Source organism: Mastigoproctus giganteus, chromosome 2, assembly GCF_048544385.1.
Source record: "Mastigoproctus giganteus isolate SK-2022 chromosome 2, ASM4854438v1, whole genome shotgun sequence".
In the NCBI taxonomy this organism is placed as follows: Eukaryota; Metazoa; Arthropoda; class Arachnida; order Uropygi; family Thelyphonidae; genus Mastigoproctus; species Mastigoproctus giganteus.
In genome coordinates this window covers 189979872-190002618 of record NC_143576.1, presented here as the reverse complement: position 1 = coordinate 190002618, position 22747 = coordinate 189979872, and the positions used below count along the sequence as shown (strand labels likewise).

Below are 22747 nucleotides of genomic sequence, written 5' to 3'. Positions count from 1 at the left end.
GTCTGGAGGCCTCATTTCAAGAAGGATGTAGAGCTGCTGGAACGAGTACAGAGAAGGGCAACAAGATTAGTGAATGGAACAAAGGGGTGCTCTTACGAAGAAAGGCTTAAGTTTTGCAAATTACAGTGTCTGGAGACTAGGCACCAGCGAGGTGATCTGATAGAGGTGTATAAAGCCTTGAATGGTTTAAGCATGCTCAATGCTGATGGGATTCTTCCTCTAGCCCAGAAAAATCACCTGAGAGGGCATAAATTCAAATTGAGGAAAGACAGATGTAGGATAGACGTGCGGAAATTTGCCTTTAGCCAGCGTGTGGTTGGTTGGTGGAACAGACTGCCATCCCTTGTGGTGGAAGTTGATAGCCTAAATAAGTTTAAGGCTCAGCTGGACAGGTATTTTGAACGAACAGAGGGGTGAAGTGGAAGTGGGTTTTTTTTTTGTTTTTTTTTTTTGGCTGATGCTGCATAAGCTTGCTTTCTTGCATCAAATGCCTCTACTAATGCTAATGCTAATGCTAAGTAAAGAACTTCTGAGTCACAAACCTGTACTTCTGCTGTTTGAAAAAAAGCTCCTGTTTTCTGTCTGTTTTGGCCAAATAAAAATTTCTTTTCCTCCTACTTATGATCTCCATCTTTTATTTTATTTTTTTTTTTTTTTAAGAAATTTCCTAAGTTTGAGCACTCCTATCAAACTGTCTGAGAGGTCCTTGCTTAGCAAACTTTGAAGCTAAAAGTAAACAAGGCATCTAGTGCTAATGGAATCTATCTAGTTATATTATAAGGTAGGATTAATGGAATAGATAAGGAGCGCCTCCGTAGCCAGGTGGGAAGGAGCAGCAGTGCGTAGCACACGCTTCTTGATTAGACCGGGGTTCGAGCCTGTCACCACCAAATACGGAGCATGCGGAAAGGTCAGGGAATGACCACCGCACCGGAGCAATATGGCCTTAGTTGCTAATGCTCCTAAAAACCAAATAACAACAACAACAACATAGATAAGGAATGGCCAACCTGTGGTATGCATGTGACACATGAAGTCAGTGGCACTGATTTTAAGGAATACCACTGAAAAAACAAGATAAAATTATAAAACTGATTTGATAACCCTGAAATAAAGATAAATATATACACTTTAAATTCCACATTTACTTTGAATTCCATATTCAGAAATTATGTCCCAGATTTCAAGGTAATAGGATCCTACAGTTCTTATTTACCACCTGTTAGTGTTAGTTTAGTTCAGTTAGATGGGGGACAACAGTGAGCTCCTCATGACATCATATCTGTGTGGATGGATGAACATTTTTGCATTAACTTGTGTTATTAACAATCAGTGAGACTGGAGGTAATTGATTCACTCTAACAAGCTTCACAGTAAAGTTTTTATATGTGATATTTTATTTGATTATTTATTTATATATACAGTAGAGCATCGATAATCCGAACTAATTGGAGCCAGGAGCAGTTTGGATTTTTGAACTTATCAAAAATACTGTTCTGGAGACTAAAAAAAAACCTTAGTAAGCTTAGAAATAAAAACACTAAGTTGTAATTACCAGTGCTTTTTTTTTGTAAAAAAATAGGTGCCAGTATTGATTCTTTACTATCAGGAAAAATTTAAAATTAAAAGGATATGAAAAGTACTCTTAAAATTTTTTTTCTGATATTGTTACTTTAGTAGTAATGTTTTTAGAATAAGAACAACAAGTTAAGTATATTAACACAGTTTATTAAGCATAAATTTATTATTCAAGTTTATAAAAAAATAAGTAAAATGTGAATAAAATAAGTAAAAAATAATAACATAAGTAAAAAATAATAACATAAGTAAAAATAATTTCATAATAAAGTTTTTGTAGAATATTCTTAATAAAAGTTTCGAATATTTTCAATTTTACTTTTACATGCAACAAGATATGGAAAATGTAACACACTAAAGAAATATAACTTTGAATTTTTTTGAATATGGCCACTGTACGGGAAAAGGTTTGACACCGCTGCAGTAGAAGGTGGGCCAGAGCCCATTGGGAATACACCATGAACTGCTCACTCTTTACCAGTGCGACTTCTCCGTATGTGGGACAGGTGGTCGGATAGGTTTTACCAGTTACCAAGTTGCAGAATGGTAATCCCTTTAGCTCTCTTAATTCACGCAGCAGCACTAATTGCCTAAATTGCCTGAAGGCCAGAAATTCTAACAGTGCGTACCGAGTATTAATTCTCTCCTAATCCATTCGCTATATGAAAATTTTTTTCGCTCAACAGAAACTATTTTAAATGTAACTTAACTTCCAAGGGGAATTCAAAATAATTAAACAGAGGTCCGACTGAGTAATTTAGAATTATAAAAATGGTTATACAGTTTTATATAGAAAATATCTTAACAATAGACAGTAAAAAAAAAAATGCAAATTTAGTTAAATAATTTTAAGCTTATTTCAATAGTAGGTAAATATGGGGAAAAAATTTATGGAATATTACAAATTTCGAAGTGCACTGCATCCAAATGTCACAAGTCACTGTTAATAAAGGTGCCGGTATGCCGTACCGTTGCGTACCATCCCAAAAAAAAGCACTGGTAATAACATATTTTTATTCATAGGTAACAAAACAAATGGAACTTTCAGCCACAATAACACATGTATAGGTTTAACATACCTTTAATAAAAATAATTATTTATTTTTTGCTGCACCATTTTTGAACTTTGTTTCTTTGCTACCAGATCCCTCACTCTTTTCAGCAAGAGTAGCTGAGTTGGACAGCATTCAGTTTGTTGCTCGTACGAAGGCATCGCAGTCTCTAGCGTGCCGAATGCCTCACATGCATAGGCCCAGTGTTGACGTCATTTTCTTCATTGTCATCTTTGTCCATATCATTTTCAGTCACTCCAGTTTCTTTCACATTCACAATTTTGTTTTCATTTAAAACAGGAAACCCTGTACAAAACAGGATATTAGCAACAATATCATTTTCCAGCCACACCCTTGCATCACCTTCATTGCAATCTTCAAACCCAGGGATTGACTGAAACAAGTTGATCACTCCTTCAATTTGATTTTGCTCGTCTCCTGCTTTTTCTTCTGCAATAGACCACAGTTTTTCCCAAGCATTTTTTTAAATTCTGCACAGTGAGTGATTCCCATGTGTCAGCTAACATGTAGCAGCTGTCTTTAAAACTGAGCTTTTTTGAAAAAGCTATAATGCTTTCTTCGTTGCTTTCTGCTAAAAGTAAATGATGCAAGACTTGTTTTTTGTAGATTCTCTTCAACTTTCCGATGACTCCCTGGTCCATCAGTTGGAGGAGTGCAGCAATGTTTGGTGGAAGAAACGTGACCTCGAATCAGTCGTCTATTTTGTTTAATGTTTCCACCGAAGGATGTAATGATGCGTTGTCTAGGATAAGCAAGACCTTGCCCATTTTGCCTTCTCGTTCACGATACTTTTTGACATTCGGAATAAAATCATTGGTAAACCAATCGCTAAATACTTCTGAGTTCATCCATGCATTTTTTTGCACTTTATAACTCACAGGGTGGCAGGAGACATTTTGAAAACAATGGGGTTTGTTTGATTTTCCTATCAACATCAGTGGCAAAGCATGAGTTCCATTGGTATTAGGCAAAGCATGAGTTCCATTGGTATTAGGCAAACTATAACTGTAGCTCACTCTTTGCTCACTTTAAACTTGGAGGCAGCTGTTTCACGGCAAGATGCAAGAGATTTTCAAGGCAGTGACTTCCAGTTTGTTCCAGTCTTGTCAATGTTGTACATGTCACCTTTGGAATATCCTTCACTTTCCATAAGATTGATAAACTTCTTTTTAAACTATTCCGCTGGAGTAAAATCACAAGATAAAATTTCCCCTTCAATGTGAAGTTCTCATATGCCATGCCGTGATTTAAAGTTTTTTAGCCAGCCTTTACTGGCTTTAAAGTCTGAGAGACCACCTAATTTTTTATTAAAATCCATCACGTTTTCACACAACAAAGATCCAGATATGGGTTCTCCGAAACTTCATCTCTGTATGAACCCCAAATGAACTCCATCTTCGAGGGATGCATCATTAACTGTTCTCGTAGGTTTTTTTTTTTTTTTTTTTGCTCCATCATCTGAATCAAGTTTCGATGCAAACTTTAAAATTTATTTTTTGTTGTTTTTTAATGTCCGTTGTGGTCAACTTTCCAACCTCGTAAATTTTGCTAACGAAGACCTGCTTTCTCCCTTTCAAAGTCTGTTTAAAACATCAATCTTCGATTCAACTGTTAAAAATTTCTGCTCCTTTTAAAAGACAAAGAAGAAAAAGACCCCATAGCTACAGTACAGTAAAATAAAACTCTGTAAATAAATGTTCAGAATCTTTTTACAAGATTTTACAACCCAAAAAAAAAAAAATGTCAGTGAACAGAAATATCAGATTACAAAGTGTGTTGAATAACAGATTACAAAGTGTTATGTTTAGTTAGTACTGTATATATATATATTAATTAAGCTATGTACGTATGCATAAATTTATTTTTATTTTGCTAACTTGTGGATAATATTCTTCCGATTTTCATGTATCATTTAATTTTGTTAATTGGTAAGATAATAAAAGTGTAAATTTGTACTATATTTTCATTTTTATAGCCTGTGCATAATATTCCTCTGATTTTTGCTTAGTAGAATTGCCATTTAATTGAATCAAAATTCAATTCGCAAACACGATCACAATAACCAGCGCTTACTGTAATTATTTTATGGTACCGGCATAAAAAATAAATAAATGCTGCTTGTTCAGATTATTGATGTTTCGAATTATTGACATTCTGATTTTCAGTGCTGTACTGAATATATATATACATATGTATATATATATATATATATATTTTTTTTTTTTTTTTTCCGCTTCCAAATTTGAATTATATTAGATGAATTTTTGAATCCACCCCAGGTGGCATTCAAAACACATTGCCTGAAAAGGTTGTCCGCTCCTGGGATATATAAAAGCAAGAATAGCAATCAAGTTCTTACAGATTGGAAATATACAAATGTCTCTCCTACTCAGAAAGGTGGTTTGAAGGATGAAGTGAGTGATTACAGACCTGTAAGTTTCACAGCTCTGTAATTTTCCTTCATTTTCCTTTTCCAGAATAATGAAGAATTAGAATTCATAGAATTCTAATTCCAGACTTAGAGTTCATAGTTAATGAAATACAAGATCATTGGGATAGAACTGGAATTATATTGTACCCACAGCAGGGAATGTTAAGGGAAGGTTTTGCCCGACTAATCATATTAGTCGCCATGAGTTTGTCACAAAGGAACTGGATGGAAAAAAAAAATTTTGACAGAATTTATTTAAGTTTTAGCAAAACTTTGATACAGTTCCTCATGAACGTTAACCCCAGGGACTCACATCTGGTGAGAATGGGCTTGGCACACACAGGGTCCTGAACTGGATATCATCATTCTTCTCTTTCTTGGTGATTCCCTTCTACTTCTGACCCTTGTTTCAATCTCTCTCTCTCTCTCTCCCTCCCTCCCTCCCTGCCCCCTTAAGGCCAACTCAGAATTTATTTTTGGTTGGTGCAGCATGAGCCTCAAGCTTCCTTGCACCATATGGCTAATAATAATAAAAATAATAATAATGAACAACTTTTGTATAAACTGAAACATTGTGGTATTAACTACAAGATATTACAGTGGATAAATAGAGGATTAAGTGATAAAAAACAGAGATCAGTTAATAATGGCCACTTCTCTTCATGCTACATTGTCTTAAACAGAGCCCCACAATTTTCAGTGTTGGATTCCATACTATTTCTGTTATTTATTAATGACGCTGGTATTTCAGGTTTAATATTTAATTTTATTAGACCGGGATTCGAGCCCGTCACCACCAAATACGGAGGATGCCGAAAGGTCAGGGAATGACCACCGCATATCCCGGAGCAATATGGTCTTAGTTGCTAATGCTCCTAAAAACCAAATAACAGACATTAATATTTAATTTTGCTAATCATATAAGGATATACAATAACTTCTTACTTTACGTGTGTTTAAATTATGCAACTTTAAAATAACACATGGTAACCATATTTACGGAAAGCGCCACGAGAAGGGGAGTACATACCCAAACAGATATTCAACCTTGACGAAACAGGTTTACATTGGAAAAATGTATGATCACACTTATATTTCCATTGCTGAAAAGACTGCACCTGGTTTTAAAGTGGGAAAGATCGGATAACACTTCTGTCTGGTGCTAATATGGAGGGTCATAAACTGGAACCTGGGTGCATTTACTACTATGAAAACCCCTCGTGCTCTTAAAGGTTATGACAGGTCATACATGCCCTTGTACTGGTACTCAAATCCTAAAGGGTGGATGACTGCTGTTATTTTCAGAAGTTATCTTGAATCTCAGTTATGACCAGAATTGGAAGTGTATTGCAAGGTAGAAGGAATTCCGTTCAATGACTTATTCTTGATAATGCTACATGCTGTCCACCCAGTATTTTTGATATCTGTTCCAATATCAAGATTGTTTTTTCCTGGCAAATAGAACCTCAATAATCCAGCCTATTTTAAGGCTCAGTATTTAAAGCGCATTCTGGCTGATCTAATTGACAAGACTGACCACGAACAGATGAGTAAGCAGCAATATTGGCGAGCCTTCAATATAAAAGATGCTTTAAAATTCATTGATGCTGCATGCCGTAAAGTTCCACATAACTGTATATCCAGATCTTATGCAGTTATGTCCAGATCTTAGTAACTCCTTCAAAGGCTCTACCAATGAAGATTATGCACAAACTAAAGACAAATGCATGAAACTCACCAAAAAGATAGGGTTCACTGAATTGGAGGCAACTGATGTTGATGATTTAATTGATTTGCATCATCAAGAATTGTCAAATGAAGATCTGTTTGCAGTGGTGCAGCATTGCATTCAAGAGGAGGAGGTAGCAGCATTCGAAAGCCCAGAGGTTAAAGAAGAACGGAGCCTGACAGTGAAAGGAATATCGAAAGCATTAAATCTTATAGATCAAGGCCTAAATCTGTTAGCTGATTAAGACCCTAATCTTGAACGAAGCTCTAAGGTGCAACATAAAGTTACACTAAAACTTGGTTGCTACTATGAGTTGTTGCGTGAGAAGCAGCAATGTGCAAAGAAACTAACTCTGGATTCCTCTTTCAGGCGCTCAAGGGAACCAGGTTAGCGTAACACCCCACCTATCCAGTCCAAATCTGAGGGAACAGAATCTAACCATGATGATCCCTCTCATCAATCTGCCTAAGGCCACCCTCCACCCCAGTCTCTCTCCCTCTCTGTCAGTTGTTGTTGTTTGTGTTGTACTAGATATATTAGTTATAGTAGTGAACATACTTTTTCTTGCTGTACAAAAAAAGAAAGAAAGAAGTAAGTCAATAAAGATGAATGTATCTCTTTGGTTGCTCATCATTTGCTTTAGAATTCCCAGTCTTCTAACCAAAAAAAAAACCGAATGGTATGTACCAGTAGGGGTAACTTAGCTAGATGCGAGAGTTACTCTCATAGTCGTACTATCGCATTTTTTTGTGATTGTTTACATTACTCATAAATTTAAATTGTGAAAGACATTCTGGAACGTAACCCTTGTGTAAATTAAGACGTCACTGTATAAAGATAATGATATTTATTAATGATGTTAGTATTTCAGGTTTAATGTCCAATTTTGCTATGATATAAAGGCTGGGTATTTAAAGACATTAATCAGGGTATATTATTTCAAAAGGATATAAATAAAGTTAACAAATGGGCTGAGAAATCGAAATTAAGGCATGCTGTGCTTCAATTTCCATTGATTGTCTATGAAGTTCTCTGAACATTGCAGACAGGCTGTCCTCCATGAGAATATAGTGGTTTTGGCATTCATCACTCATTTGGAGAGGTCTGGATTTGAATCCTATCAGAGAATGGAGGAATCGTTAAAGGCCTCTTCAGTTGGCATAGTTAGCTAAACTCAGATGGTAGTTTGGTTTCTCTCCCATGATTTATTTCATGTTTTTCAGTGTGCTCAACATTGAAATCAACCAATGAACACAAGCTCATGCACACACAATACATGCAGCACAGTACAGCCTTTAAATGCTGGTGTTCTATGTAGGTGATAACAACTACAAAATTAATAGACAGTGCTAGGATAGCTCCTGAAACTAATCAAATATAGGAATTTTGCCACAGAGACAAAATAATGTTTAACATTGTATAAAGCAGTGATTAAGCCACATCTTGAATAGTACAAAGAAAATTTTGGAAATCTATTTTAGGAAGCACATAAATCTGTTGAATAGGGCACAGAGAAGAGCAGTGAGATTAATTTGTGACCAAAAAGGAATTCTTATCAAGAACAACTTGAGTTCTATTTTGTAATGTCTAGAAAACATGCATCTTCCCAGAAGAAACTTATTGAGATAGTTATACTTTAAAAGGGTTTAGTAAACTAAATGCTGGCAGCACCTTTACTCTTTCTCAGGCAACATGTATAATTGAGGGGGGGGGCTTAAATTTAAACTGCAAAAAGTTGCAAAAACAGATGTAGAGCAGTTTGAATTCAGCCAAAGATTAATGATTATTGAAATAAACTTCTTTCATTCAAAAATCCTTCATTCAATTGCTCATCCTTTTGAATAATTTCTCCAGTTAATCTTTAAATAATATGAGTCTTATGTAACTAATAGAATAAACTTATCTGTAAAAAGATCTAAACTTCCCAAACACTTCCTTATTCATTTCATTATATGTGGTCTCAGTTCCAATCTCAATGATGTCTATTTCCTTTTACAGTCTGCAAAGCCCCACTTACTTTTTTTTTGCCAGAATCCTAATTATGGGTTGATGAAACCACTTCTCATCTCAGTTGTTCTAAATATTTGCCGTTCCTTTTTCAACCCCATTATGCGCCACCTCACCATTCTAATGGGCATCTATGACAGCTTGAAGAGTTGGGTGGATGCCCTCGAAGGAATTAAAATGGGGGGCCCATCAAGTTCTCAGCTGTTCAAATCAAGGCCAGAGCACACTCTTATGCACCAGGTAATGCAGCGGCAACCTTCAGGGCAGAATGTGCTGGCCCCAAAAGAACTAGTTATTGTTGCTGACTCAATTTTCAGGGAAACGGGAAATATATTGTGCAAAAAAGGATAGGTGGAATAGAACCACAGTATGTCTGCCAGGGGCACAAGTTGATGATATTGTAGAGCAGATATCATCTTGTAAGGACACAAAAGGTGATATCGTTGTACACATTGGCACTAATGACATTATGTGTAGGAGATCTGTGGATATACTAAGCAAGTACAGGTCGATGCTGAAAAAAGTATATGATGAGAGCCAGGTAAAAAAATTCGACTCTGGAGGATTGTGCAGGGCTCGTCGGGTAGAATATTTCTCAGCGTGCTCTGTACTTGTTAACAGGAGAGATTGCTTTTACAGGGATGGGATACACTTAAATAGAAAGGGTGCAAGAATATTTGCTGATGCTATCGAGGCATTGTTAGATGGGTCGGAAAACTGCTAGCTTGGGGAGATTCACAGACTAATTGGTTAACAGTAGCCACAGGGATAGGTGGAATTGATTCTTGCACTGCTTCTATTGGAATGAGCAGCATTCCAGAAAGCCAGTTGCTGGGGATTTTTGGGAACTGCTGGGGATCATGAAACAAGTAAATACATGGGCTGTGTTAGAGTAACTAAGAGTAAGAACAGGTGCATGTATACTTGCATGTACACCAATGCTAGGAGTATAGCAAAAAAATATGATTAATTTGAATTGTTGGTTAAGACATCTAAGGCAGATATTGTTGGGCTATCGGAGACTTGGTGCTACTCAGATATAAGGAATATAGAATTGGAATTTGGGGAGTACAATGTGTACAGAAAAGATAGAGAGGAAGGGAGGAGGGGTTATGTTGTTAGTTCAGAAACACATAAAGCAAATTTATGAGCAAATTTCCAAGCAGAAGGAAAAACACCTTTGGAATAAGAAACTGAAAAAAGGCGGAAAACAATAGGAGCACAGGTAGTAGTAGTAGTAGTAGTGGCATGTGATGCAAGAAAGCAAGCGTATGAGCTTATGCAGCATCAGCCAAAAAAAAAATCACACCATTCCCTCCAAATGCCTGTCCAATTCCTCCTTAAATTTATTTAATCTAGCAACTTCCACAACGACAGATGGAAGTTTGTTCCAGCAATTAACCACCCGCTGGCTAAAGGCAAATTTCTGCACATCTATTCTACATCTGTCTTTCCTCAATTTGAATTTATGCCCTCTCAGGTGTTCTGAGCAAGAGAAAGAAATCCCATCAGCATTGAGCATGCTCAAACCATTCAAGGCTTTATACACCTCAATGAGATCACCTCGCAGGTGCCTAGTCTCCAGACACTGTAATTTGCAAAATTTAAGCCTTTCTTCGTAAGAGCAACCCTTTGTTCCATTCACTAATCTTGTCACCCTTCTCTGTACTCTTTCCAACAGTTCTACATCCTTCTTGAAATGAGGCCTCCAAACCTGTATACAGTGTGCCCTGACCATTGCGTTATAAAAGGGGATAATCACCTCCTTATCCCTGCTAGAAAAATTCCTGTATATCATTGACAAGACACTATGAGCTACTCTTGCAGACCGTCTGCACTGCTCAGAAAACTTCATATCTGCCTGCACGGGTTCGAGTCCGTGACCACCAAATACGGAGGATGTGGAAAGGTCAGAGAATGGCCACCGCATATCCCTGGAGCAATATGGCCTTGGTTGCTAATGCTTCTAAAAACCAAACAACAACAACAACATCTACCTGCACAATTACCCCCAGGTCCTTTTCGTTCTCTACTACTGTCAGTGTAGTACCACAGAGTTGATATGTCACTCTGGAGTCTGCTTCCCATATGTAGTACTTTACATTTGTCAATGTTAAATTAAACTTTCCACCTCTCAGCCCATCTGCTCAACATTTCTAGATCCTGTTGCAACAGTGTACTGTCATTAGTGTCCTTAACAACCCCGCCAACCTTCGTATCATCTGCAAACTTGGACATTAAGCTTGATATACCATCATCAATATCATTTATAAATACAGAAAACAACAATGGATCCAACACTGAACCCTGAGGGACTACACTAATAATATTAGTCCACGATGAGCAGTGTCCATTGATTACCACTCTCTGTCTTCTCCCACTCAACCATCCCTTTATCCATAGCAGCAATTTGCCTCCAAGGCCACACTGCTCCAATTTTTTTCAGCAGTCTTCCATGTACAATAGAAATAAAAGCCTTTCTAAGATCCAAATATATGATATCGAAGTTATTCCCTGCATCCAACTCCATTGTGACCACGTTACAGTATCCAATCAAATTGGTCAGGCAAGACTTTCCCTTAACAAAACCATGCTGTGTCCAAGCTATAACTGAAGTCTTGTCTATATGATCCTGCAGTGCTTCTTTAACCAGTGCTTCCATTAATTTTCCTGGAACAGAAGTTAAACTAACAGGTCTATAATTACTTTGTCGCCCTTTGATCCTCCTTTGTGAATCAGGGTCACATTTGCACATCTCCAGTCCATGGGTACATCCCCTGAGTCCAAAGAAGCTCTCATAATTATGGCTAAGGGTTTGCTTACTTCCATTGCTGCCTCCTTTAATATAAATGGATAGATCTCATCCACCTCTGGTCGCTTTTTTATGTTTATCTTCAACAATTTCTCCTCCACTTTCCTCTCAGTTATTACAAAATCATCTAGCTCACTGCCAGAGTTAAACTCACCTTTGGCATTTCCCTCCCTGAATAACTCCTCATGGGTGACTGTAGATGCAAAATATTCATTTAGTTTGTTAGCCACCTGAGCAGGATCATCAACAGTTGAACCATCAATATCCAGTGGATCAATCTGATTCATCCCTTTCCTTCTAGAGGTTACATAGGTAAAGAACTCTTTGATGTTTTTCTTTGAATCCTTTGCCAAAGATTTCGCATAATCTGCCTTTGCCTGCCTAATCTCCTTTGTGACTTGGTTATAGACCAGCTTCTATCTATCATAGGCTTCCATGTTACCCATTAATTTATATGTATCCCATGCATTTTTCTTCTCTGCCATATGTTTAATTAGTTAATCTGACATCTATTTAGGCCTAAACCTTGAACAATATTTCTTAGTTGGTATGTAAAGCCTAGTAGCTTCCAAGATAAATTCTTTGAATGCTTCCCATTTTGAATTTGCTGTTGGCATCATCATCATCAGTTGGTCCCACTGTATAGAATTTAAATACTGTCTCAGACCACCGTAGTCACCTTTACGAAAGCAAAAACCCTTCCCTTTACCCCTGATGGTAGTTACCTCTTAAAGTAAATCCCACTTCAGCATGCTGTAATCACTACCACCTAGTGGTTCCTTTATCTGCATATTCTTAATGCATGAAGAATCACTACTGATAATCAGATCAAGAGTATTACTCCCTCTAGTTGCCTCCCAAACATGCTGATGTAGAAAACAATCATCCAATAAATCCACAAAAGCCTTGCTAGTGTGTGAGTGACCAACCCTAAAATTCGAGTCTATATCTGGGAAATTAAAATCCCCCATTATAAGACTCTCTGATTTACTGGCCCACTCTATTTCCCTGTACAGTTTCTTATTATACTCATCAGAGTCATTAGGCCTATAACAGACTCCTACTCTCAATTTTGATCTCCCAATGCTTGTCACACCAAACTGACTCGACACTGCACTATCCAGCGATGTCAACTGGCTTCATTTCCTTGGATTTTATGTGCTTGTTAACTAATAGCATAACCCCTCCTCCCTTCCTATCCTTTCTGTACACATTGTACTCCCCAAATTCCAGTTCTGCATTCCTTATATCTGTGTGACACCATGTCTCTGATATCCCAACAATATCTGCCTTTGATGTTGTGAGCAATATCTCAAATTCATCAAATTTATTTACCAAACTCCTAACATTGGTGTACATGCAAGTATGCATGCACCTGTTCCTTTTCCTAGCTACCCTAACACAACCCATGTGTTTAATTGTACCGCAATGACTCCCAGCAGTCTGAAATACCCTGCATCTTGTTTTCCAGGCTGCTGCTCATTCCAACAGAAGCAGTGCAAAAATCACTTTCACTTCTGCCAGTGGCTACTGTTAATCTATTATTCCTCATTTCCCCTCTCCCAAGCTAGCAGTTTTCCGCCCTACCTAACACTGCCTCGATGGCATCAGCAAATATTCTTACACCCTTTCTATTTAAGTGTATCCCATCCCTGTAGAAACAGTCTCTCCTGTTAACAAGTACAGACCAGGTTGAAAAAAATTCTACCCCTTGAGCCTTGCACAATCTTTTCAGGGCCAAACTGCTCAACAAGGCTCTGATCATATACTCCCTCCTATCATGTCTGGGCAGAATTGCAGACAGTTTCAAATTCAGCCCTAATTCATGGATTTTTTTTTCAATTTGCGAACTATATTTGATAATTAGCTATCCAGTTTTCTCTCTGACCACTCACCGTGGGTTCTCTGTCTTCCAAATTCTCCACTAGTCTGATGCTCCCAAAGGTGCAGTTCTTTCTCTCATTCTTTTCATCTTTTGTATTAATGTCCTTCCTCCATTTAACTGGAAATTCTATCCATAGTTTTACTGATGATAGCACACTGCTTTACACCTTCCAGTTTGAGAAACCTTGCCCTGCACAAACAACTTAAGTTCTGCAAATTGCAGTGGCTGGAGACTAGGCACCTGCGCGGTGATCTGATTGAGGTATATAAGGCCTTGAATGGGTTGAGCACGCTGAATTCTGATGGGATCCTTCCACTTGTTCAGATTACGAACCTAAGGGGACATAAATTCAAATTAAGAAAAGACAGATGTAGAATAGATGTTCGGAAATTTGCCTTTAGCCAGCGGGCGGTTAATTGCTGGAACAAACTTCCATCTGTCGTTGTGGAAGTTGATAGGTTGAATAAATTTAAGGAGGAACTGGACAGGCATTTGGAGGGAATGGTGTGATTTTTTTTTTTTTTTTGGCTGATGCTGCATAAGCTCATACATTTGCTTTCATGCATCACATGCCGCTACTACTACTACTACTACTACTACTACTTCAACTTCTCAAACATCCACTACCAACTCTTTAAATGCTGATCTCCAAATAATTCTCCAATGGGGCAAAGATAACTACTTAGTTAATTTTGATCCTTCCAAAACTCAGTCTTGTCTTCTTATTTCTCACAAAAAGGATTCTGGTACTTTTATGCTTATCTTCGATGACACTCATATTTCCAGACAAGCTCACATGTCTCTATTAGGGGTTACCCTGCCTTCTAATACAGAGTTTCGCAAAAACAAACAAGAAAAAAGGGTTTTCTCTTTTGCTCTCAGGGTTACATTTCTTCTAAATAGCTTCTTACTCTGAACAAATTTCAAACCCGCCTTACCATGGAGTATTCTTTCCACGACTAGGATGGTGCCCCATAACCTCTCTCAGTCTTCTAGACTGATAGACTTTCTGTTTCTGCTGCATGCCTTTTCTACAGATATCATGGGCACTATTCTTCTGAATTGGCTTCTGTAATTTCTCCTCTCTCTTTTTCAAACCACTGCCAACTGTGTGCCACAGCCAGTCAACATCAATTTACTGTTCAACTTTGAACTCAGAGTCCCAACTTTTCTTCTTCCTCATTTATACTTTCAACTTCCATTTTCTGGAATAAACTCTCTTCACATGCATTTTCTGAAAATTACAGTCTATAGAAATTCAAGTCTAATGTCAACAATGTAATTTTCCAATGAGGCAAAATAATTTAGTTGATTTCAACCCTTTCAAATCTCCTTATCCCTGCTAGAAAAATTCCTATATATCATTGACAATACACCATGAGCTACCCTTGCAGCCCATCTGCACTGCTCAGAGAACTTCATATCTGCCTGCACAACCACCCCAGGTCCCTTTCATTCTCTACCACTGTCAGTGTAGTACCACAGAGTTGATACGTTGCTCTGGGGTTGCTGTTGCCCATATGTAGTACTTTACATTTGTCAAGGTTACACTTCATTTGCCACCTCTCAGCCCATCTGCTCAACCTTTCCAGATCCTGTTGCAGCAGCATAGCGTCAGTAGCATCCTTAACAACCCTGCCAACCTTTGTATTGTCTGCAAACTTGGACATTAAGCTTGATATACCATCATCAATATCATTTATAAATACAGAAAACAATAATGGACTTAACATTAAACCCTGAGGGACGCCACTGATAACATTAGTCCAAGATGAGCAGTATCCATTGATTACCACTCTCTGTCTTCTCCCCCTCAACCACCCCTTTATCCATAGCAGCAATTTGCCTCCAATGCCACACTGCTCCAATTTATGCAGCAGTCTTCCATGTGCAACAGTATCAAAAGCCTTTCTAAGATCCAAGTATATAATATCAAAATTATTTCCTGCATCCAGTTCTTTTGTGACTGCATCATAGTATCCAATCAAATTGGTCAGGCAAGACTTCCCCTTAACAAAACCATGCTGTGTCCGAGCTGTAACTGAAGTCTTGTCTACATGATCCTACAGTGCTTCTTTAACCAGTGCCTCCATTAATTTTCCTGGAACAGAAGTTAAACTCACAGGTCTATAATTACTTGTGTCAGCCTTTGATCCTCCTTTGTGAATTGGGTACCTCCCCTGAATCCAAGGAAGCTCTTATAATTATGGCTAAGGGTTTGCTTACTTCCTTTGCTGCCTCCTTTAATATAACTGGATAGATCCCATCCAACCCAGGTGCCTTTCTTGTGTTTATCTTCAACAATTTCTCCTCCACTTTACTGTCAGTTATCACAAGATTCTCTAGCTTACTGCCAGAGTTGAATACACCTCTGGCATTCCCCTCACTGAATAACTCCTCATGTGTGAATGTCGATGCAAAATATTCATTTAGTTTGTTAGCTACCTGAGCAGGATCATCAACAGTTGACCCGTCGATATCAAATGGACCAATCTGATTCATCCCCTTCCTTCTAGAGTTTACATAAGTAAAGAACTCTTTGCTGTTTTTCTTTGCGTCCCTTGCCAAAGATTTCTCATAATCTGCCTAACCTCCTTTGTAACTTGGTTACAGATCAACTTGTATCTACATAGGCTTCTGTGTCATGTGTTAATTTGTATGTATCTGGGAAATTAAAAAATCCACCAATATAAGACTCTGATTTACTGGCCTCTATTTCCCTGTACAGTTTCTTATTATACTCATCGGAGTCATTAGACCTATAGCACACTCCTACTCTCAATTACACGCACATACTAAGTATTATTGCAGGTTCTAATACCTTTCTTGTTTAGTATTTTCATAAAAAATAAAATAAGTAAGTAAATTTTAAAAATTTAAATGTTTTCTTTTTCTTGATATTAATATTAGTATTGTGTTAGTAGTGGCAAATGATGCAATGAAGCAAATGTATACAGCGTCAGCCAAAAAACAAAACAAAAAATAAAATAAAATAACCATCTCCTTTGTCCATCCCTTTTTATCAATTTATCTAATTTATCCCTAAATTTATTCAATGTGCCCTCATCCACAACACCAGATACAAGGGGATAGTCATCCCATTGATCCTGCTGAAAAATTCCTTTATATCATTGACAGAACTCCATAAGCTGTCTTAGCATCAAAGAACTTCCAATGAACTGTACAATTACCCTTTGGTCTTCATTTTCCACCACTGAGTGTGATTTGTTATTCTGTAATTGCTGCTACCTCATATATAATACCTTACATTTATCAATGTTAAACCTCAACTGCCACTTCTCAGCATGTCTGCATAATATTTCTAGGTCTTTTTTTTTTTTTTTTTATGAAAACCCCAAACACGAGAGGCATTAGAACCTATAATACTTAATACTGTGCATGGGTTGAAGGTTGAGAAGATGAAAGAAGATATTTATTGAACTTCTGTAGTTTGTAATGTTCTGAAATATGTATGAAGGAAGGTTGTTGTAGAGAATAGAAGTTGAATGAATAAATGAGAAAGAAGAAAATTTGGTTCTGTGAGTTTGAAGTTGGACAGTAAAAGGATGTTGACTGATTGCAGCATGTGTTTGGGCTGCTTTGGAAGAGAGAGTGGGAATTATAGAGAAGAACAGTGCCAATTTCTAGAGAAAAGGCATGCAGCAAAAACAGAATGTCTATGAGACGGAGGGTAGAGAGACTCTGTTAGAGATGAGTCATTAATTAACCTAACTGTCCTCTTTTGAATGAAATCTAGAAGCCTGAGAGAGGTTCTGGGGGCACTACCATAGAAGTGGAAACAATATTCAATGGTAGGACAGATTTCAGTTTGTAGAGTGAACAGCTGTTTGGAAGGAAAGTAGCACCAGGAGCGAAAGAGAAAGCTCAGTTTTTTAGATGCAGAGAAGCAATATTTCTAATGTGCTTATGTCAAGAGAGAAAGATTAGAAGTCAGGGTCTTCTCTACCCAATTAGAAGTCAGGGTTATCTCTACCCAATAGAGATATATGATCCTGCCTAGAAATCGGAGTGTCACTGAAGGGCATCGGAGCAGAAGAATCTTTTTTTGTGAGATATAAGACAGGACTGAGTTTTAGAAGGACTGAAATCAACTTAAGTTATCCTTACTCCACTGGAGAATTATCTGGAGATCAGCATTTAAGGAATTGTTAGTGGATATTCAAGAAGTTGAAGCTGTTTCGGCAGAGCAAGTTTTCTCAAACTGGAAGATGAAATGCAATATGCTGTCATCAGCAAAACTATGGATAGGATTTCTGGTCAATGGAAGAAGGTCATTAATATATAAGTAGAAAAGAGTGGGAGAAAGAACTGAACCTTGGGGAACACCAGCATTAGTGGAGAAATTAGAAGACAGAGAGTCATCTACCTTCACCCGCAGTGAGCAGTCAAAGAGAAAACTGGATACTCAATTACAAAAAACAGTTGACAAACTATGAGATGGAACCTTATTTAGAAGATCTTTATGTCAAACATGATCAAAAGCCTTTGAAATGTCAAGAGCAACTGCTTGAGTTAGGTCTTGTTACAGTAATATTTTGATTTCTCTCATAACCATCCTACCAACCCTTGTACAGTTACTATTATATCATCTGCAAGTTAACATTGTTTGATATGCCTTCATCAATATCGTTAATAAATATTGAAAACAATAAAGGATTCAACCCTGAGGAGGCTTCACTAACAAAATTAGTCTAAAAAGAGCAGTACTCATTACTAACTACCCTTTCTTTCACAATTTTTCTGATACTAATACTAAATGTGCAATAGTATTGCTCTCCATTTCTGGTCATTGATATTGGTCCCTACTTTACCGAGAATGAGGATGTATGTATTACATTGTCAACCTGAGCATTATTGAAATCTCATTGTGATAAGGTTCTTCACTAATCTGAAACAGTTTTGCTTCCTGTGGAACCTGAGTTCCAAAGAATAGTGCAGTCCCCCACTTCTTGAAGTTACCCCTGTTCTTGACTGCAGCAATGTTTAAGAAGTGTCTTCATTCAGAAGACACTTCTTAAACATTGCTTCATCTTCCATAACAAGAGCTCTGCAAGAAAACGTGTAATTGTTACACTACTTACAAACTAATAGAGACCATTCAAATAGTGTTTTAAACCCATATAGTATGAATGGAACTACCTGTAACTTGGAAACTGTCACCTTGAACACATCCTTTGTCCCAAAAGATTAAATTAATGGCATTAAATTTTTCAATGTGATAAAATGTAAAGTGTATTATCATCATATTATCATGTAAATAGAGCTATTTATGTTATCAAAAGTATTATCTGCTAAACCTGCACTCCAGTACATATAGGTTTAATGGCAATAATTAATTAATTAAATAAACTGTGATATGTATGCCTCGTTAAACTTCTTTTGCTTTGTCTGCTATATATTTCATCTTTATTCTCATTATTCACTATTCACTATGCTTCCATAATATGATACTTATTTATAAATTAAATAAAATATGCTTTATATCATTTAATTTTAAAGAATATTTTTACTTGTAGTACACAACTGCTGCAAGTGAATGTATGAGGCAGTATTTGAATGATGCCCTTGAATTTGTCGCTGATGTTCACACATTAAGCAAGATGAAGGTTTGTAAATTAAATTTTTTTGCTTGTTATCCATATATTTATTGTTTTTGTTATACATGGTATCATCATCTGAGGTATCTTTGTTAATTTAAAGGCAACTTTGGCCTACCATGCACAAAAAATAGTAGTAGTAGGTTACTCTTGAAATAGTAGTAGTAGTAGCAGCATATGATGCAAGAAAGCAAGCTTATGTAGTGTCAGCCAAAAAAAAAAAAAAATATATATATATATATATGTATTTCACACATCCATTCCCTTTAAAAGTTTGTCCAGTTCCTCCTTGAATTTAATTAAGCTATCAACTTCTACGACAGATTGAATTTTGTTCCAGCAATCGCCTACATTCTGGCAAAAAGCAAATTTCCACGCATCTATTCTACAACTGTCTTTCCTCAATTTGAATTTATGCCTACTCAGGTTCATAATCTGAGCAAGAGGAAGAATCCAATTTGAATTGAGCCTGCTCAACCGATTCATGATATTATACACCTCAATCAGATCACCTCGCAGGTAGCCGATCGGACTGGCCGGGCGGGTAACGTGCCTGCCTGGCAACCCAAAGGTCACAGGTTCGAATCCCACCTCGGGCTTGGATCAAAGTACTGAAAAAACCTTGGGAGGTGCATTATGGCCACAGAAGCCGATGCGCCAACAACTAACCAAAAAAAAAAAAAAAACCTTGCAGGTGTCTAGTCTCCAGATGCTGCAATCTGCAGAACTTAAGTCTTTTTTGGTGAGAGGACCCCTTCATTTCCCTCACCAAGCTTAGCTTGTTTCCCTTCTGTGTACTCGCTCAAGCAACTCTACATCCTTCCTGAAATGAGGCCTCCAGACCTGTTCACAGTACTCAAGGCATTGCCTGACCATTGCCTTATAGAAAGGGATGCTAGAAACATTCCTGTATATCATTGCCAATACCCCATGACCTGATCTGGCAGCCTGTCTGCACTGTTCAGAAAACTTCATATCTGACTGCAGAATTACTCCCATGTCTTTTTCATTTTCTACCACCGTAAGTGTAGTACTACACAGTTGGTGCATTTCTCTTGGGTTACTTCTATTCATATGCAGTAGTTTGCATTTGTCAGTGTTATTTCAGTTGCCACTTCTCCGCCCATCTGTCCAACTTTTCCATATCATATTACAGTAGCACACTGCCATTACTGTCATTAAAAACCCTGCCAACCTTTGTTTACCCCCAGGGGCTCACATCTGGTGAGTATAGGCTTGGCACAACCAGGGTCCTGAGCTGGATATCATCATTCTTCTCTTTCTTGGTAATTCCTTTCTACTTCTCTCTCTCTCAGGGTAATAGGGAATTTTCTTTCTTTTTTTTTTTTTTTTTTTTTTTTGGCCAGTGCAGCATAAGCCTCAGGCTTCCTTCCACCATATGGATAATAATAATAATAATAATAATATCATTGATAAATATGCAAAACAACAGTGGGCCCAGCACAAACCCTGGAGGATTCCACTAATAACATTAGTCCACAAAGAGCAGCATCCATTGATTACCACCCTCTGTCTTCTCCCACTCAACCACCCTTAAGCTTCTGTCCTCCACTTCCCATCCAGTGTAGCAAGTTGTCCTTAATACCATACCGCTCTAATTTGTACAGTAGTCTTCCATGCGCAACAGTATCAAAAGCTTTCCTGAAATCCAAGTATATGATATCAAAATTATTTTTTGCATCCAGTTCCTTTGTAACCATATCACAGTATCCAATCATATTTGTCAGACTAGACTTTCTCTTAACAAACCCATGCTGTGTCTGAATTATTACTGCAGTCTTGTCTACATGATCCTGCAATGCTTCTTTATCCAGTGACTCCATTATTTTTCCTGAAACAGAAATTAAACTAACTGGTCTGTAATTACTCTTGTCACCCTTCGATCCCCCTTTGTGAATTGGGGATACATTTGTACATATCCAGTCCGTGGAGACTTCCCCTGAGTCCAAGGATGCTCTCATAATTATGGTTAAGGTGTGCTTAGTTGCTTTGCCACCTCCTTTAATATAACTGGATAGATCCCATACATCCCAGTTGACGTTCATATGTTCAACTTCAACAATTTCTCCTCCACTTTGCTCTTCGTTGTTACAAAATCATTTAGCTCCCTGTTAGCAGTAGTAGTTGTAGTGGCATGTGATGCAAGAAAGCAAGCATATGAGCTTATGCAGCATCAGCCAAAAAAAAAAAAAAAAAAATTACAAAACAATTGTCCAGTTCCTCCTTAAATTTATTTAACCTATCAACTTCCACAATGACAGATGGAAGTTTGTTCCAGCAATTAACCACCCGCTGGCTAAAGGCAAATTTCCGCACATCTATTCTACATCTGTCCTTTCTCAATTTCAATTTATGCCCCCCTTAGATTCGTAATCTGAACAAGTGGAAAAATCCCATCAGAATTCAGCGTGCTCAACCCATTCAAGGACTTATACACCTCAATCAGATCACCTCGCAGGTGCCTAGTCTCCAGCTGCTGCAATTTGCAGAACTTAAGCCTCTCCTGGTAAGAGGATCCCTTCATTCCCTCGCCAATCTTGTTGCCCTTCTCTGTACACGCTCAAGCAAATCTACATCCTTCCTAAAATGAGGCCTCCAGACCTGCACATAGTACTCAAGGCGTGGCCTGATCATTGCCTTATACAGAGGGACAATCACTTCCTTTTCTCTGCCAACAAAATTCCTGTATATCATTGACAACACCCCATGACCTGCCCTGGCAGACTGTCTGCATTGCTCAGAAAACTTCATATCTGACTGCACAACAATTACTCCCCGGTCTTTTTCATTTTCTACTTCCTTAAGTGTAGTACCACACAGTTGGTACATTTGGTACATTTCTCTGGGGTTACTTCTACCCATATGCAGTACTTTGCATTTGTCAATGTTAAACTTCAGTTGCCACTTCTCAGCCCATCTGCCCAAATTTTCTAGATCCTGTTGCAGTAACACCCTGCCATTACTGTCATTAACAACCCTGCCAACCTTTGTATCATCTGCAAACTTTGATACTAAGCCTGATATACCTTCATCAATATCATTGATAAATATACAAAACAACAGTGGACCCAACACCGAACCCTGTGGGACTCCACTAATAACATTAATCCACGAAGAGCAGTGTCCATTGATTACCACTTTCTGTCTTCTCCCACTCAACCATCCTTTTATCCATTGTAGCAACTTATCCTTAATTCTGCTCCAATTTGTACAGTAGTCTTCCATGTGCAACAGTGTCAAAAGCTTTTCTGAAATCTAAGTATATGATATCAAAATTATTTTTTGCATCTAGTTCTTTTGTAACCACATCATAATATCCAATCAAATTTGTCAGACAAGACTTTCCCTTAACAAACCCATGCTGTGTCTGAATTATTGCTGTAATCTGCCTTCACTTGCCTAACCTCCTTTGTGATTTGATTACAGACTAGCTTGTAGGTAGGCAGTAACAGATAATGTTATCTCTCTGTACGTTAAAAAAGTTTTCCTCCTGGTGATATTTATTCGAGCCAGTGGAAGAAAATGGATGCAGGTGACATGGTACAAGTGGGCGGGGCAATTAGATCACTACACATCTGCAGGTAAATAATTAC

The 22747-nt window shown here is 37.7% G+C and overlaps 1 protein-coding gene across 1 annotated transcript in view; it reads left to right on the top strand.

Moving 5' to 3' along the window:
• unc79 (UNC-79 domain-containing protein) overlaps positions 1-22747 on the top strand; it is a 1082710-nt gene that overhangs the window by 901078 nt on the left and 158885 nt on the right. The window contains exon 46 of the mRNA XM_090389680.1: positions 19053-19142. Within this exon, the coding sequence (XP_090245806.1) occupies positions 19053-19142 (90 nt within the window). The remainder of the gene's footprint in view (positions 1-19052; positions 19143-22747) is intronic.